The sequence below is a fragment of the Alosa pseudoharengus genome, unplaced genomic scaffold (assembly GCF_046254945.1).
Source record: "Alosa pseudoharengus isolate Yale_2024_CS ecotype anadromous, Long Island Sound unplaced genomic scaffold, YU_APseudo_1.1 YU_APseudo_1.1_scf_19, whole genome shotgun sequence".
Lineage (NCBI taxonomy): Eukaryota > Metazoa > Chordata > Actinopteri > Clupeiformes > Clupeidae > Alosa > Alosa pseudoharengus.
In genome coordinates this window covers 27,518,690-27,535,727 of record NW_027468657.1, presented here as the reverse complement: position 1 = coordinate 27,535,727, position 17,038 = coordinate 27,518,690, and the positions used below count along the sequence as shown (strand labels likewise).

The 17,038-nt window shown below is 45.3% G+C and overlaps 1 protein-coding gene across 1 annotated transcript; it reads right to left on the bottom strand.

Annotated features, from left to right (window-relative positions):
- Nucleotides 1-10,015: 10,015 nt before the first annotated feature.
- On the bottom strand, nucleotides 10,016-14,395 carry egr1 (early growth response 1). Its single transcript, XM_076292163.1, has 2 exons — nucleotides 13,652-14,395; nucleotides 10,016-12,740 (listed from the first exon to the last, which is right to left on the bottom strand). Exons 1-2 carry the CDS (start codon nucleotides 13,860-13,862, stop codon nucleotides 11,374-11,376), a joined length of 1,578 nt encoding a protein of 525 aa, XP_076148278.1. The 5' UTR covers nucleotides 13,863-14,395; the 3' UTR covers nucleotides 10,016-11,373.
- Nucleotides 14,396-17,038: the final 2,643 nt, after the last annotated feature.

Below are 17,038 nucleotides of genomic sequence, written 5' to 3'. Positions count from 1 at the left end.
CTTCTTTTTCTGCACATAATTGACAGGTGGCCCCGCTCTTACGCTTGAGGCGAGGTGACATCACCGCAACAAACATGTGCCAGGTGGCCGCAGAAAGTGGACACCCGTAAAATGTGCATTAAATGTGCTTCACAGAATACACTGCGCTACTCCCAGCATGCACATCAGCAAATATTCAATCAGTTGAGGGACAGGAGCGAACCATGACCTGCTTCTGCTGGGCTAAAAAAAGAAAACAATACAGAAAAACATGAAAGCATAATTCATCGCCTTTCTACCTCAGAATTCAAGCAAAGGAGAGCAGAGAGCAACCTGAAGACAAGCCACCAGTGTATGAGCTGCACGCTTTTGCGCCCACTTCAGGCGTATTTGTTTTGCGCAATGTGCGTGTAAAATCATTGCGAGGTATGTACAAACAGGCCGCAATGATGTAAAAGCGCAAACTGCCTGTCGCGGGAGCTGAAAGTGGCAGATTGCGTAAGAGTAAAGAGCGCCTAATTATGTATTCCGCGGTATGTACAAAGACTGCTCCTGAAAGCGCACATCTATTCTCCACCTAAATACTTCCGCCTTGTAAAAGCAGGTGTTAATCCAAATTGCAGTTCAATGCGTCAATAATAGAACCTTTCAAAGACAACAGAATCGCTATTTAGAGCACCAGTTTTTGTGGTGAAAGTATTTGTACTACCAAAAGCAACCTTAACTTTCGTTGGCCTTTCGAATGTCTTACTTTCACGTCATTCACTTAAACTTTCCTACTTGCTAGATTTGAACAATCTTCCATAGCCTACGAGCACAAGTACTGTAGTTTGAGTAGAACTACTGATCTTCATTATCTCCCTGCTTGTTTACATCTTATCATGTATGGTATTATTTCATGATCGCTAAACGTTTGATTCTTTTTAATGTTGTCATCAGTTAACTTCATTCAACTGCGCTTGTATGTAGGCGCTGCCATTCAGTTGTGGACGTTCATAAATTGCGTTTATGGGCGGAGAAAGGCAGAGAAAGGCGCAGTTTACACTAAGGATTGAACGATTGATAAATACGACGGAAACTTGGGTCTGACAGTGTTCGCAATCTGCGGTGTGTCCATGACGCTGATAACGCTACGTTCGCAAATGTACGTACTGTACATCTGGCCCACAGTGTTTTATTGTCTTCATTTAGCCGAACAAGGGAATTTGTATCACACCAAAATAGAAAAAATGAGACAAATATGTACGCCACACCGGTATTCATAACACAAAACCAAGACAAACGGCCCCTGGCAATGATGAGAGAAACACCGCTATAAAAAGAGAAGACATTTATCTGACAGCAGCCATAAGGTCTGCACACAAACTAGGGAAAATGTGAGGATTGATAACATGGGCTACCATTATCATATTATGTCACGTGGGACACATTAGTTCATCGAGAGAAACAGATGTCCTCGCTGTTCTCCCTGCATATGTGAGTATTTGTTTTTTCTGTTTCTGTTTTTTTTTCAGGATGGAATCAGTTGGATTAGTGTCTGTCTCACAGTATGAGCTAATCGAGACGAGCTGATCAACCAAGTGAAGCCAGACCCAGAAAAGTTCACAAAACTCAGTTCAAAGCTCAGTCAGACCACGCAAGAAAGAAAAAAAAACAAACATCAACAACTTTTCACACCCAATTTCACCACCTGAAGTACCCATATTCAGCCCCCATCTGGACACACAACACGCAACCTCAAAGGGACACTAAAGAAGCTGTCAGGCAAATAGCTTTAATCGCAAAGGGGTCTAAAACTGGAGTCTCTCTGCCCTCCCCATGATTGTGCGTTGGTCCCGCAGCTGTGATGCCTATTGCCCCAGGTGTTCACCCAGTAGGGGTGTATTGAGAGACTGGGGTGAACAGAGGGGGGTAAAATAGCAGTGTGTGTGTGTGTGTATGAGACATCTCGCCCACAGGGCCATAACACCATGGCTTCTATCTTCTTCTAGTGCATATGTGCGTGGGGCTTCTGTGAGTGTGTGTGTGTGTGTGTGTGTGTGTGTGTGTGTGTGTATGTGTGTGTGTGTGTGTGTGACAGCTGCTCAGTCTTCATGATCTAATGGGGGGCCTGTGAGAATCAACACTGGGGTGATTACACCACAGTACATTTAAAACCATTTCCCCGACACAGAATGCGGCGTTATTTCAGGAACACCCTTCCTTTGGCTGTAAGGAGGACACCTGGATCTCACAGTTCTCCCTGGATTGGTCCACATGCACCTGGTCTGCTGCTAGTGCTAGCATCTCTGACCTTCAGGATGCCCACCTGTTGCCCTGCATCTCCTGTGTGCATTTGAGAAAGAGTTGTTCTGACCATAAGGAGAGACTAAAAGCTGCATGTCCTGTGTGGCTAGGGTGACCACAGGCCAGACTCTAAAAAGGAGGACACTTGTGTCTGAAAATGAGGACAAACGGGGCCTCATTGAGGCCTATTCCTGTTGGGGTGGGTTGGGGTGTTTTTTGCTGACAGTAAAAATGTCCAAATGTCAAATGTCACATTAGCTTTCTACACATAGTGTGATACTTGTGATTGGAAACAAAATTGCATAATGACAGATAACGTCATAGACCTACTCTCATATGACTGATTGCTATTTTGTAACAATAAGTCATGTTATAGCCTACCCTTTCACGTTGTGTATGTCAAGCAGACACTATACAGAATAACTATGTGTCCATAGTGTCCGCAACTTTTCATGTACACATCTGTAACCCAGTATACCAGTGGTCTTGTTCACCAATACTTTCAGAATTGTTGTTTTTATCATCACAGCTTAAAGGCCGCACTTGTTGTACTGACCATAATGCTAAATTAAGCTATGGCTGCTAGCCTGCTAGCCACAATGTCTTATATGTAGCTTTGTGAGGGAGAATTCACACTGCACAGCTCCAGCCTGCCTTTAACCTTCTGTATGTTGTACTGACCATAAGGCTAAATTAAGCTATGGCTGCTAGGCTGCTAGCCACAGTGTGCTGTATGGCTTTGCGAGAGGGAATACACGCTGCACTGCTGGCCTCAATAGCACAAATGAGGTCCTTCACTAGAGCTCCCCTGACCTGCAGCACTCGGTGTTGTGTAGAGATGGGTGGTGGGGTGTCGAACAAATAGCCAAGCCTTTACTCACCGCAGGCCGTGCAGAAAGGTGGCATTCATGTCCAGCGCAGAGGCTCTGTGGAGACGAGAGGTGAACCCACGGGAGTCAGCGGAGAGAACTGAGGACTCGTTTCAGCGCTGAACTATTAATGAGATGAGTCACGACACGACGGCAGACTCAGGAAGCTCCGTGGCAGGTAAACGCACAGCGGTGCTGTATGAACATCTACCTTGGGACTCCAAGCACGCTATATGACACAACCTGCTGGTTGGGGGACAGGAAGGGGGGGGGGTGCTTCTTTTTGCATTGACAGAACCAGGTGTCCTGGCTGTGTCACTGGTGGCTTTAGTAAAGTCGGTGTAGGTGTATGATGAAAAGGCATTATGTCCCTCTTTTGAAAATCAGATCAGGGAGGTGTTCTTGTCTTTGTAAAATACTAACCAGAGCCATGCCATAATGGTCTCTGAAAACTTACTGCAGTGAACAGTGAAAGAATTCTGTGAATTCTGGATAGCAACACAGTCCATCACAATGACCTAGTGCTGAGGTTTACAGTAAAAACACTTCACTATAAAGAAAATGTTTGAAAACATTCCATATCAGCAGTTAAAATGGGTTCCTCAAATAAAGAATGGATACTACTGGTTCCCCCATAGAACACTCCCTATAAAAACATCCACATTGTCTCCTGGTGAAAGGTGAAAGGTGCAATCTACCACTACCCACAACTCCACTATGGTTTAAAGACACCATGTTCACATCCTTGTCTTTTTCTTGCAGTGTTTTCCTTGCCATGATTTGTGTTCAGACTGGGCGGATTCATTTACTGTCTTATATGTGCTGCAATTACAGTATTGTTATATGAGAAGGATTCATCAGAACATTCAGTTACTGTAAGATAACACACACACACACACACACACACACACACACACACACACACACACACACACAGCCACACATACACACACACACACACACACACACACACACACATACATACACAAACACCTGACACACACACACACACACATACTGTACATGCACACAAACACATTTGGTAATAGTTACGTAACATAAATTGACAGAAAGGTCAATGTTAGCATTTGTAGCATTTGTCAGTTATTGCATTTACATGGAAAAAACACAACACACGCACACACACACACACAAACACACATAAAAACAACAAGGTGAGACTCAATCAGTCTGGTGACTTTTGGCTTCATGTCATGAGTAGCCTGAGCTCACCTGGCTTCTGACTTTAGCAGGATTTTATTTAATTGTACAGAATTGGAAAGGTTTCTGAGGGTTACACTTGTCAGATACCTGTGTTAGTTAAAAAATGTTAGCTGCTCTCGCATGAGCTATTCATAACAAACTAATTATCCTCACTGGCGGTTTGATGATATTGTTTTTCATTATTCCTCCTAGCATTTGTCAGTTGTTTCATTTACATGAAAAAAACACAACACACACACACACACATACATACATACATACAGGCAACACACACACACACACACACACACACACACACACAAAAGCAACAACAAGGTGAGACTCAATCAGTCTGGTGACTTGGCAGTAGCCTGAGCTCACCTGGCTTCTGACTTTAGCAGGATTTTATTCAATTGTACAGAATTGGAAAGGTTTCTGAGGGTTACACTTGTCATATACCTGTGTTAGTTAGAAAATCTTAGCTGCCCTCGCATAAGCTATTCATAACAAACTAATTATCCAGCAAATTCCTCACTGGCGGTTTGATGATATCATTTTTCATTATTCCTCCTAGCATTTGTCAGTTGTTGCATTTACATGGAAAAAAACACAACACACACAAACACACACACACACACACACACACACAAAACCAACATCAATGTGAAACTCAATCAGTCTTGTGACTTTTGGCTTCATGTCATGAGTACCTGAGCTCACCTGGCTTCTGACTTTAGCAGGATTTTTTTCAATTGTACAGAATTGGAAAGGTTTCTGAGGGCTACACTTGTCAGATACCTATGAAAATGTTAGCTGCCCTTGCATGAGCTATTCGTAACAAGCTAATTACCGAACAAATTCCGCACTGGCGGTTTGATTATATTGTTTTTTTTTTATTATTCCTTTAATTTGTAATGTCTTTATTAGGAGTACTATGTGTAATGTTTAAGCTTTAACTCTTTAGAGAACATCAGGACTTGACAGGCTGTTCATTACCTGCACCCCTCCTCAGGGCAATTTCACAGATTCCTCAAAGTTTGAGAGACTCTCCCATTACCTGTCGATCAGCTTTACCTAACAGTGCAGTCAAACTGACGGCGGCTCACACTATTACTCAGCCTCAGACACAGCTGAATTACTGTAACGAATGCCTATTTTGGATAAGAGAGCAGAAAAAGCTAATGTCTACCTCCTCATCAGTTGGTACACTAGAGGGGAAAAAAATGGAAGTTGATCCCATCCGTCTGAATGGGATTAACATGATAGGTATGAATAATAGATTTTTTTCTTTCCAAAAACCGCTACTGAAAATGATTGGTTGGGAAATGACTAGGATGAAGGCTGGTTTCTGTCTCCTCTCCCTGTAAGTGATAAGTGCTGCACGGCCCTGTCTGAAAGGCAGAGGGTTCAGAGGGTGCCCGGGCCGCTAGCCTCGTTAGCCTCGTTAGAGGGGCTAAGCAGGCCAGAGTGGGGGAAGAGACGAGGAGGAGGAGGAGGAGGATGGGAGACGAGGCTCTGTCGCACAGGGCACCGTGCCACCAAAGCGGGCCGTGCCTCCGCTGCCACCACCGCTGACACGAGTCCCTCTCTTCTCCTCACTCACTCTTTCTTCTTCTCTCTCTCCATCCTCTCTCTCTTTTTCTATCTTTTTCTATCTCTCTCTTTTCCCTCGATCTGTCGCTTCTGCGGTTCGCACATTAAAGCCGGGCGTAATCACTGCGGGGACTTAGCCAATGATGTGCTTATCAAACGGCATATTTCAAAAAGGGATCTTAAAAGGCCCGAGGGCGAAGATGCAATAAGAAGGCATTTGTATCGGGATGAAAGGGAGTAGCGCAGACGGACCTTGCATCAGAATGGAGGAGCAGCTCATTAGCATCTGGTGCTAAAGTGTGCAGTGGGGAAGAGAGAGACAGCGACAGAGAGAGATAGCGAGAGAGAGAGAGAGAGAGAGAGAGAAAGAATGAAAGAGCAGAAGGGACAGCATGTGAAAGAGGAAGAGAGATAAAGAGCGAGAAAAAGAAAGGACAGAGAGAATGTGAAAAAGTCAAAAGTGAAAGAGAGAGACAGTGAGAGAAAGAAGAGAAGAGTCAGGAACGAGTCCTTCTCTTTCCCCCGGTACGCTGGACTCCCCCAAAATATAATAAGAGAACAAATACATATTTTAACAAAGGCACAGGCCCCTTGAAGTGCTGGCCCAGAGGACAATGCATGAGGTGGCTCCGCTGTGGTTTGGGGGCACTCTGAGGCCCTTCTCTCTCTCTCTCTCTCTCTCTCTCTCTCTCTCTCTCTCTCTCTCTCTCTCTCTCTTTATCTCTCTCTCTCTCCACTCTTCCCCAAACAGAACAGGCCTGTCTGTGCGATGCGAAGCGGGCTTTGATATCAGCGAAAGCCACTCAGCAGCGATGCGAACAAGCGGAGGGGGAGAGGCTAATCTACACTTCCAACCCACTTGAAAGGGCTCCCTGCGTCCCGGAATGCTGCCGCAGCGGGGACGTCGCCTGGACAGAGAGAGAGAGAGAGAGAGAGAGAGATATGACGCGCCGCGCTGCGCTGGGACCAGTCCGTCACAAACTCGCCACTGAAAACTTTGCTGCCACAAGAACGGGCCATTTTAGGGTGATTTTAAAAAAAAAAAATTTACGAGAGGTCTGTCAAACTACATGATGAGAGGCAAAGCAGCGATTGAAGCTTGTCCATTAAAGGGCTTAAAAAATGTCAGTTTAATGTAGGTTAAAGCTCTCTTTCTGTGTGTGTGTGTGTGTGTGTGTGTGTGTGTGTGTGTGTGTGTGTTTGTGTGTGTGTGTGTGTGTGTGTGCGCGCCCGCGCGTGTGTGATTATGTATGTGTGTGTCTGTGTGCGTGAGTGTGTGAGTGTGTGTGCATGTGTGTGTGTCTGTGTGCGTGTGTTTGTGTGTATGTGTGTGTGTGTGTGTGTGTGTGTGTGTGTGTGTGTGTGCGCGCGCACGCGCACGCGTGTGTTTGTGTGTGCCTGTGTATTCCCCTTGCAGGGCAGACACTGAGAAATATACATTTGATTGAAATTTTAATGCAATATTTAACAGAATAGCAATGCAAATGTCTTGCATTCCCCAAAAAATGGGCCATCTCTTGCTCCCAGTGCAGGTTTTTGTTTGCTTGCCAGCTGTTGTTATGTGCTGCATTGTTTTGTTGTTTTTGGAAGTGCTGTTTCGCACAGTGGAAACAAGTAAGGGGGCTTCAGACATATCCCATGGGATTTGTGTGTGTATGTCTGTGTTTGTGTGTGTGTGTGTGTTTTATGTTGTTCAATGCTAAGAGCGATACATTGTAAGTCTATGGAATCTATACACACACACACACACACACACACACACACACACACACACAATGTGACTATGTGCTGCATATGCATGGATTAACACACACAATTACACACGTTTTCAGAGAGCCAATTTGGGATTCAGAGGCCAATTACCTTAATTACCTTACTTTCCTTCCCTTTCTCTCTTTCACCGTCTCTGCTTCGTTCTTTCTTTCTTTCTTTCTTTCTTGTCTGTGTATATATTTTCTTTTTTCTCTATGTTTATCTATTGCTGCCTTTTCTTTTGTTGTAAAGTGACCTCTTTTGTACCTTGAGTTTTGGGAGCACTAGAATACACAAAAATCAACTATACATCAATTTAACACTATATTGTACAAATATTTTTATAGGTCACTTTATCTCAAAATATGTTTCCTTTAACCATCAGCTTAGATCACAGCCAACAAAGGTGTCTGTGACAGGGTAACATAATGCCATGATGTGCTGATAAGAATTCAAAGAAACTTACACAGTTCCACGTACGGAGGTTGTGGTTGAGGTGCAGTGTTGTCGACCTTGGCAATCTTCATTTTATTCATGTGGTTCTGCACATACATGTCAAGTCTCTCGGGGAATCAGGTACAGTGGCAACACCTGTTCTCCCTGCTCTGACATGAAAGAGCTGACTCAAAAACTTTATCTTAATGAAGCAACGAGAAGGGGGAAAAAATAGAACAAATGCAGAAGGTTCTGAGTGCAAGCAAGATGCTTAGATATGAGGAGTGCTAACTCAAATGTCATTTGATCAAATCTAGAGCAGACACACACACATACATGCACACATGCACACACACACAGAAATTGCCTTGACAGATTATTATTATTCTTTTTTTTTCTGAAGTGCTTGGAAAGAACTTGCCCAAATAAAGAACGCGAAATTACGAAATGAACCTGGGAGTTATGGGTATTCTCAAGTGACAAACACCACTCGCACGACTTCAAGCTTGTCAGCTTATTACAAGGTGCCTTATTACCAGCTAGTGATTTCTCAAAAGTGCTCTCTATGGATAATTAAGCCCCAAGTGCAACTACTGTAGTCCCAATCACACACCCTCACACGCACACACAGCCTTTTGATATTGCTTCAACGTATTCTCATGATGCAGAAGAGAGCCTTTGATAAGTTGGGGAATCAATGGGGGAAAGAGTTTGATTTCAGAACAAATGGAGGTTGGCGCTTGATGATGAGTGTGGAACGAGGGACCTGTGACAAGAAGTACAGCTTTTAATTTGTTTTCTCGAGATTCGTGTTGAGTTGTTCCAAACAAGGCCTGACAGATTCTGAGAATGTCTTCCCAGAGGGGAGTTGACTGATCAAACCAAACGCACCAGTCAGGGCCAAATCTGGTGCAGATCTGGCATGGAAGATTCCGGAATCGTGCATTTTTTGAATGCCGTTCCTCTTGTCTCAGTCACAGGTGTAAGGTCAGATTCCATTTTGAGGAACACTGGAGATGCAGCACAGGGAAGCGACCCGAGCAGGGTGTTCAATTTGAGCTCAGTCCGCTGGAGAAATTAATAGGAATTAATAGGAGTGATTTTCAGCTGGCTGGATGATTTCATTTTGAATGAAGAAAATCAATGCTCTGTTGACACAAATTAATGTGAGCATAACCCCCGCCATCGGTTTAATGCCTGGTTATTAGACCAAGCCTTTCAGCTTGACCTCGCTTGCCCAGAGAAATTTTCTGTGACTGAGCTGAGATGAAAGCTAAATGGCAGCCTTGTTACATGACACAAACAGGCAGCTCACTCCAGAACCGACCCAGGCCACATCTGTCTCTGACCCGTTTCAGAACCGGCTTATTTACCATGCGCTGTCTCTCACAGAGCCACATGACATTATTGTACTTCGGATTGCATGCCACCAAAAACCCCACGAACATATCGCCCTTTAACCTTTTTCCTTTCACAAGGTTTGTCCTGATTGAATGTATGTTTAATCTGCAATTGCAATAAGAGCCATCGACTGGACTGCTGTCCATCAGGAAGGAGATATTGTAATGGGGAGTTTGTTTATGTCTGTATGAGGGGTCAAATAAGAGGTTACAGCACCGTTTACAACCCAGGTGTGTTAGATAAACACTAATTAAATGAGAGTGGGCTTTTTAGGCAGATGGGATGATTGCAGGGTATGCTTAGGATGAACACTGTATACCTCTTGATGGTAGTAGAGGTTAATGCTTTGAATTATTCATTGTATATGTTTGCGTGGGGATGTCTGTGATATTATATATTTATAAGGATTCTATATTTAAATGTCTAATGTAATATATTGGGTCAGAACGGGTATGGTATATTTGAACACTTCAGTAAACAATCAAATATGACAGGGATTGAACATATATATTTATATTTTATTTATATTTCAGTTCTGGAAGGATATCTTGTACACCAAATATCCCATTGGCAGTTAAGCGCATTCAATGTGTTTATAAGCCATAAACAGTCACTTGGTTTAACAAACACAAATACAAAATTAAAATAACAACAAAATAATGGATTGCATGTAAATAAACATACAAAAGAATCCCATGCCTACTCAGTAGGTAACTACAACATTCCAACTCCTGAAGATGTAGGTATATACACATACAAAAATATAGTTTATAGTTTTCTTTTTTTGCTTACATCCGAAAGAAATGAACCAGTGCCCATGTATACTTTCCCTTCGTTCCTTGAAATGTAACTTACATTCTGTTAAAAAAAAAAATCCCTTCCACGTTAAGGCTAGATGCAATGCATCAACTCGCGCACATGACTTGTGTCAAGAAACACCAGCAAGGCTTCACAAAAGGCACCGAAAACTTGAAAATGTGAGTCTGAAAGAAAGACAAAGTCCCTTGTTGTGTCCCCCCGCCCCCCAAGATAACAGACTGCCTTGTCACGTGTGAGAAAGATAAGGAGAGTACCAGTGGATGATATTTACAAAAAAAGAGAAACTAACATCACTCTTACACATGCTTCAGAATACTTAAGTGCGTTTTTTTTCCCAAACAAAGTCAAGAACTTATCACAGCATTTTCACTACGTAATACGGAAAGAATTCTATAAAATATGGCCCTGCTCAATTCAAATAATACAATGCAAATATGCAAATCATTTTTCACAACAATGGTACCAAAAATGAATAAAACGTAATGAAACATGGCACCTGTACAATATACATATACTGTAACTTATGTATATTATCCAAAGTCTTTTGTAAGTGTCTCCTTTGTTTTCTTGCTTGAGCTTGAAGACTGCAGGTATCTGATTCAAAGGATGAAATCCTGTTTACTCTTCTATGTTTGTATGTTTGAGTGAGTCTCTGTGTGTACAGTCATACAAAATAAAGACCTGCCATAGCTTGTTTTGCGTCTTTATCATTACAAAGTTTTCTTATGCCTTATTTGAAGGGAAGGGATTTGGGGGAGTGAAAAAAAAAGTTCCCTTTAGTCTTCTGCTGTCTTTGTCAAAGTCCTTGACTATTTTTTTTCTCTGTCTCTCTCGCTGTCAACTCGACGTTTGCGAAGGGAGTGAGCAAAAAAGGTGCTTTTCAGAGGGGAATAACGAGTCTTTTTTGATGGTTCTCTCTCTCTAACTTCTCCCTTCCCCTACACAAAGACAGGTAAAATCGTCTTAGCTGAGCTGCACGTTTTTGTGGAAGTGTGGGGCAGGAGAGGTGGGGTAAGGACGAGCTCAGAAATGTCTCTTAGCAAATCTCAGCTGTCTGTGGCGACAGCGTGGACTGCATGTCTGGCAGGGGAGTGGTGACGGGCGAGCTGTAGATGTGGGTGGCTATCGAGGAGGGGTAGGAGGTGGCCACTTGCGTCTGGAAGGTGCTGGTGCCTGAGGAGTACGTGGTGGCGATGGACGGTGAGGGGTAGGAGTTGTGCACAGGCGAGGAGTAACAGGAGGCCACTGGGGAGGGGTAGGACGAGACCGGGGAGGGGTAGGAGGCGATGGGGGACGGGTAGCTGGACACGGGGGAGGGGATGGAGATGCTGGTGGTGGACATGGTGGCCCCCATGCCGACCCCGGTTGCCCCCACGCCGCTCTTCTCGGCCTTCTTGTCCTTCTGCCGCAGGTGGATCTTGGTGTGGCGCTTGCGCTCGTCGCTGCGGGCGAACTTGCGTCCGCAGATCTCGCAGGCGAAGGGCTTCTCGCCGGTGTGCGTGCGGATGTGCGTGGTGAGGTGGTCGCTGCGGCTGAAGTTGCGCATGCAGATGCGGCACTGGAAGGGCTTCTGGCCGGTGTGGATGCGGATGTGGCGCGTCAGCTCGTCCGAGCGCGAGAAGCGCCGGTCGCACGTCTCCACGGGGCAGGCGTACGGCCGCTCGTGTGGCGGCGTCTTGCTCGGCCGGTTGGGGTACTTGCGCATGCGGCTGGGCTTGATCAGCTGTGACTGGTAGACGCTCTTCAGGTCCTGCGAGCCGGTCTGCGTGGCGAACGCCTTGATGGTGGACAGCGGCGTCAGAGATGGCTGCTGGCCCACCTGCGTCTGGAACGGCTTCTGGTCGGGCGGCACCAGGCTGATCTCGCTCTGCTGCTGGGGGAAGAGGTAGTCGGGGATGATGGGCACGGGAAAGCTGGGCCCGCTGGCCTTGCCGTTGGGGTAGGCGGGCGGGGGGTACTGGAGCGAGCCGCCCACGGCACTGGGGAAGCTGGAGCTCTGCTCGGGGAAGATGTCGGGGCTGGTGCTGGAGTAGGTGGGGGCGGCCGAGTAGATGGGGTTGGGCTCGCTCATGTGCACGGCGCAGCTCAGCGTGGCGCTCTGGGAGGAGGAGGCCAGGGAGGAGGCGATGGAGGAGACGATGGAGGAGGAGGAGGAGGAGGAGGACGGAGTGGTCTGAGAGATGGCGGATGAGGCGGCGGCGCTGACCACTGCGGCCATGCTGGAGGAGGCGTTGATGCCCGCCAGGCCACTGACCAGGCTGAAGAGGGGCTCTCCCCAGAGGCTGGCCGCACCGCTGACGGCTGGCTCCAGGGTGAAGCGGCCGGTGTAGGAGATGGGTGGCAGCCGCTGGGTGGAGTAACTCTGCTCCGCCAGGGACTTCTCGCAGATCTCTGATAGCGTATCTGAAGAGGGCACAGCAACACAGAGAGGACATGCCATTTAGAAACAACATTCTCTTTGTATAGGGTTGTGTCCACCACCCCATCACTATCACCCTAGTGATTTTCTTTATTCAGAGATCCCCAGAGCTGCAGAAATGCTGGGTTGTTGGTGTGTCTAGGGGAGGGGGGAGGGGGGTTCTGGTTATGTGCATGACTCTTGCTGTCCCACACTCATGTCAATGGGAACAGCAGGTGCTGACACAAAGCAGGAAAATACCCCCCCTCTTCCCAAAAGCACACCACCGATTCCTCAGCTCCCAGAACACCACCACCACCACCCCCCCCCCCTCCAACTTCCCCCGAGAGGGACAGGAACGCCAGCTCAATCCAAGCCATCTGCATGCATGCTTTTTCTCCCTCTCCCCCTCTCCCTCCATCTCTCTCTCTCTCTCTCCTTCTCTCTCACGCTCCCTCTCTCACTGTCTCTCTCACAGCTTCTGAATTCCATTACATCGCCAAAGGCAATTGATTACTGAAAGTGCAATTCAGCTACTTTAAAAATGTGATTTGAATTGAGCCACTCTGTGGCTTTGCAGCAAGCAGTGCCTCATGCCAAATGCTGTCTCAATAATAATGCCATTATAATGACTTATCAGTCTGTGCTTCTTCTTCCACTAGCTTTCAATGAAACACTGACTATTTCCCACTTCTGTAACTAATTATTCCCTATCTGTTTATTAATGTAAAAAAACATTTAACTTTATCTTTTGATTTTATATAACTAAAACACTTATATATATTATATACTAAAACACTTATATATATATTATAACACTTTTATATAAATAAAATCCTGTATATTATAAAGTCACAAGATTGCTTTACAGTTTTCTCATGCAATATGTTTTTACAAATTCAGATTCTGCTCTTACCTCCAGTCAGATGGTCATACTGATCTCCTGGCTCCCCAGTGCTAAAAGCTGCACCCTCGGGTGCAGAGGCGTTGAGGAAGGGGGTTCCTGCAGAGTTGAGCAGCATCATCTCCTCCAGCTTGGGGTAGTTATCCATGGGGGAGTGAGGGAAGTTGAGGGGGTCAGAGATCTGGAGGCCGGGCAGAAGCATCTCGGTCTTGGCTGCAGCCATTCCTTCAAAAGGGCTGAGGCTGGGGTGTCTTCTAGACTCTGTGCGTGTGTGTGCGCACGCGAGTGAAAAGTGTGAGCGCGTGAGAGAGAGGCGCACAGGTGGAGGAAATCACCGGCGGTCCCTCTGGGATGAGAAGCGTGAAGATGCTGCTGCTGCTTCTTCTTCTTCTCTCTGGCTAGACTCCTTGCTCTGTTTGTTGAGCTGATGTCTTCTTCTGTATTTGTTCCCCGTTTCTCCTTTGTCCAAAAGGGAAGAAAAAATCCAGACTTCTGTTCAAAACAGATGACAGAAACCAAAAGTGTCCTTTTTGCTCATTCCCTGAAATTGATGAAAAAACATCAAATTCGGAGGAGCATCAAACGTTATAATTCATGGACCTAATGAAATTCGGCCCTACTTTAAATGAATGTTACTGTTTTTTGTTTTGACTTGACTTGCACGTTTTGTGTCAAAATGTGTTTCTCTGCGATAGAGATAGCGCAGCGAGTGTCAGTCTATCTCCTATCTACACTGGCGTTGTTTGTCTGTTAGACTCTCTGGGCTCTTTCTCGACTGAGAGGATCCCCACTCCTTTATATACCCTCTTGCTGTGACGTAGATGTCCATATATGGACTGGAGGAAGCCCATATTTAGGCACTGCAGTGGAGGACACATGACGTTTGCCTGAAGGGGAAAAAGCAGATTGGAGAGACTTAAAATTAAGTCCGTGCAATAAATCGCGGGGAGAGCGACCGTTCCTCCTCGGTCAGTGATCGATGCATGATCGGTGACTATTTCCTCGGAGAAACAGGGAACATTTTTTGCTATTCGCCTCAGTGGCTGCAGTTAACGTTCGGATTTCCCGTCGCTGTGCTAGCATAGCGCTGGCCGGAAGACCCGACTCCGCCATCCCTTATAAGGTCGTGACTACATAAGGACTGATTCCGGTGGGTTTCCACTTCCTTGCCCTTATTTGGAGTTTCCTGATGTAGCACTGATCGCCGCTTGGCAGAGAAAGACAGGGTAGAGTGCAATTGAAGTCCAGCACTGCGCACAATAACTAATGTCAGCACAATTACTGAGCCTTACCCTCTCAGGCAAATATATTAGAGAAGTTTTTGGGCATACAATATGCAATCTAATTACAACAATGACATCGACCACATCTTCAATAATAATAATAATAATAATAATAATAATAATAATAATAGCATAATATTAATGTTTGAATCAACCAAGTAAGAGGCCTGCACAACGTTTTCTAACCTATAACTTGCATGCGTTCATATAATCTACAAGGATATATTCTGGGCGAAATATAGTTATTACTGTTCAAAGGCCAGCAAATACATGTGCATTGGTGTGTGAACAGAGTTGTAGTGCTTATGGAAATAAACAATCGCCTCATGCATCAGACATATATATCGCTGTCCTCTTGTAACTCGTTAGTGAATTTAACAGAATAACAGAAATAACTCCAATGATCTCTCACGCAATGCATGGTAGCCTAATCCATTCCTCTCTGTGACTGTCAACTCAGTTCAGAAGAGAGGGTTGATAATAAATTAAATGAACTGAGATGCCGTTTATGTTTTTTATGGGGCTCATGACAACTTGACTCAAAGTCATAATGGCACAGGCTTATGAACAATGATAATTTTCATCAAGTAGGTTTGGCTGTTTACATCTTCAAAATTGGTAATCTAGGCTACAGATTTATTTTGTCGTCGGAATTCGGTCAAATCCAGTTTGCTTGGATTATGGCGCACAGAAAGGGTCAGCAGTGAACAGATGACTGTCATGAAACTGTTACATGTATTTAACCCTACCCTGCACGCTTTGTTTAACAACCTGCTGCAAGTTGCACCTAAGGACTTTAAACAGAACTTTGATTGCCTAGCCACTTGAAAAACGCGTGGCGTCTCTGGTCATTGATTACGGCAGGGCACCAAATTTATATCGCTGACACATACGATGGGAAGAAATCGTTACTCGCTGTGAATGTGAGATGCTAAGACATTCAAAACATGCTCGGCACGTTGTCACTGATGAATTACGTTTAATGCGCCCAGATGCTGATGAAGCTCGCGGACACTCGATTAATTGGGGGGTGTCCCTGGCTCGATACCCAGGGAATCTCGCTGTCAGTCAAGCGGCAGCGCCGGCACTAATAGGGGTCGCATTTGTAAAACGCTGCAAAATGCGCGTGGCGCACCGGTAGGATACTAATGCTCTCTCACCCACACCGTGGTGGCTACGCCAGCGCAGGGACTCCGCTAGGCTGCTTTCCTGACAGAGGGATCGATGTGGTCCCCCCTGTTTGCTGACTCTATCCAAGTTCAGTGCGCAACCTCCTTGTTATACGGTATGTGCAACGACTTGCCTATGAGACGTCTGCAAGTTCAAATGCAGTCTTGCGTATCCCTGGGTGGCTATACTAGATTAGAGTTCATGCTCTGTCTGTTCATGTGTACTGCTCCATGTACAGTCTGCAGCAGCGCCTAGTGCAATTAAATATATTATGACTTTTCAAAGCTGTCTGAATGGAGGATCTGTATTACAGCCTCTGCTTAGAGGTAAGTCTAGGAGTTATTTAGAAATTGTGTATAGTCAACTTGGCAGAACCATGTGTTGGCTATAACCCTCTTGCACAGGCGCGTGCGCACACTCACGCACGCACACACACACACACACATAACATACAGCTGCACACATCCCTTCCATATCAAGCTGTTGTTGTTAAAAGTTCCAACGCTTCTATTCTCTCCGAGGCATTTCCCTCTTTGCCTTGGGCGACTGTTTACTACCCATTTGGGCGATAGCAGTAGCGTGTAGTAGGCATGATACATAATTAATAGCCTCAAACTAGAACAGCTTTCCCAAACAAAGCGCGAGCATGCGGAGACCATGTAGGGCAAGGGAACACATGTCACTGAGACATTCTGGCGCTTTGTTTTGTTAACTTCAGTGTACAGGCAAATTGAGCTAAGCCACATGATTTAAATTTGTATGTATTTGACTACAAATTGCAATATAACTGCAAGAGTATAGCCTACATAACATTCATGTTAGCTAAATTATTTATTTACAGAATTAATACATTGCCTGAAACAAAGGAGGCATAAGCAAACTGATTAAAAGGGAATCAAGATGGACAGGTCACTAACACTGTGGTCAAAATGTTAGAGAGGCTGTG

Coding starts and splice junctions, on each gene's coding strand:
- egr1 (XM_076292163.1), bottom strand. CDS start 13,862: ATGGCTGCAGCCAAGACCGAGATGCTTCTGCCCGGCCTCCAGATCTCT. Junction 12,741..13,651: donor GTATGACCATCTGACTGGAG/GTAAGAGCAGAA, acceptor TGCCCTCTTCAG/ATACGCTATCAGAGATCTGC.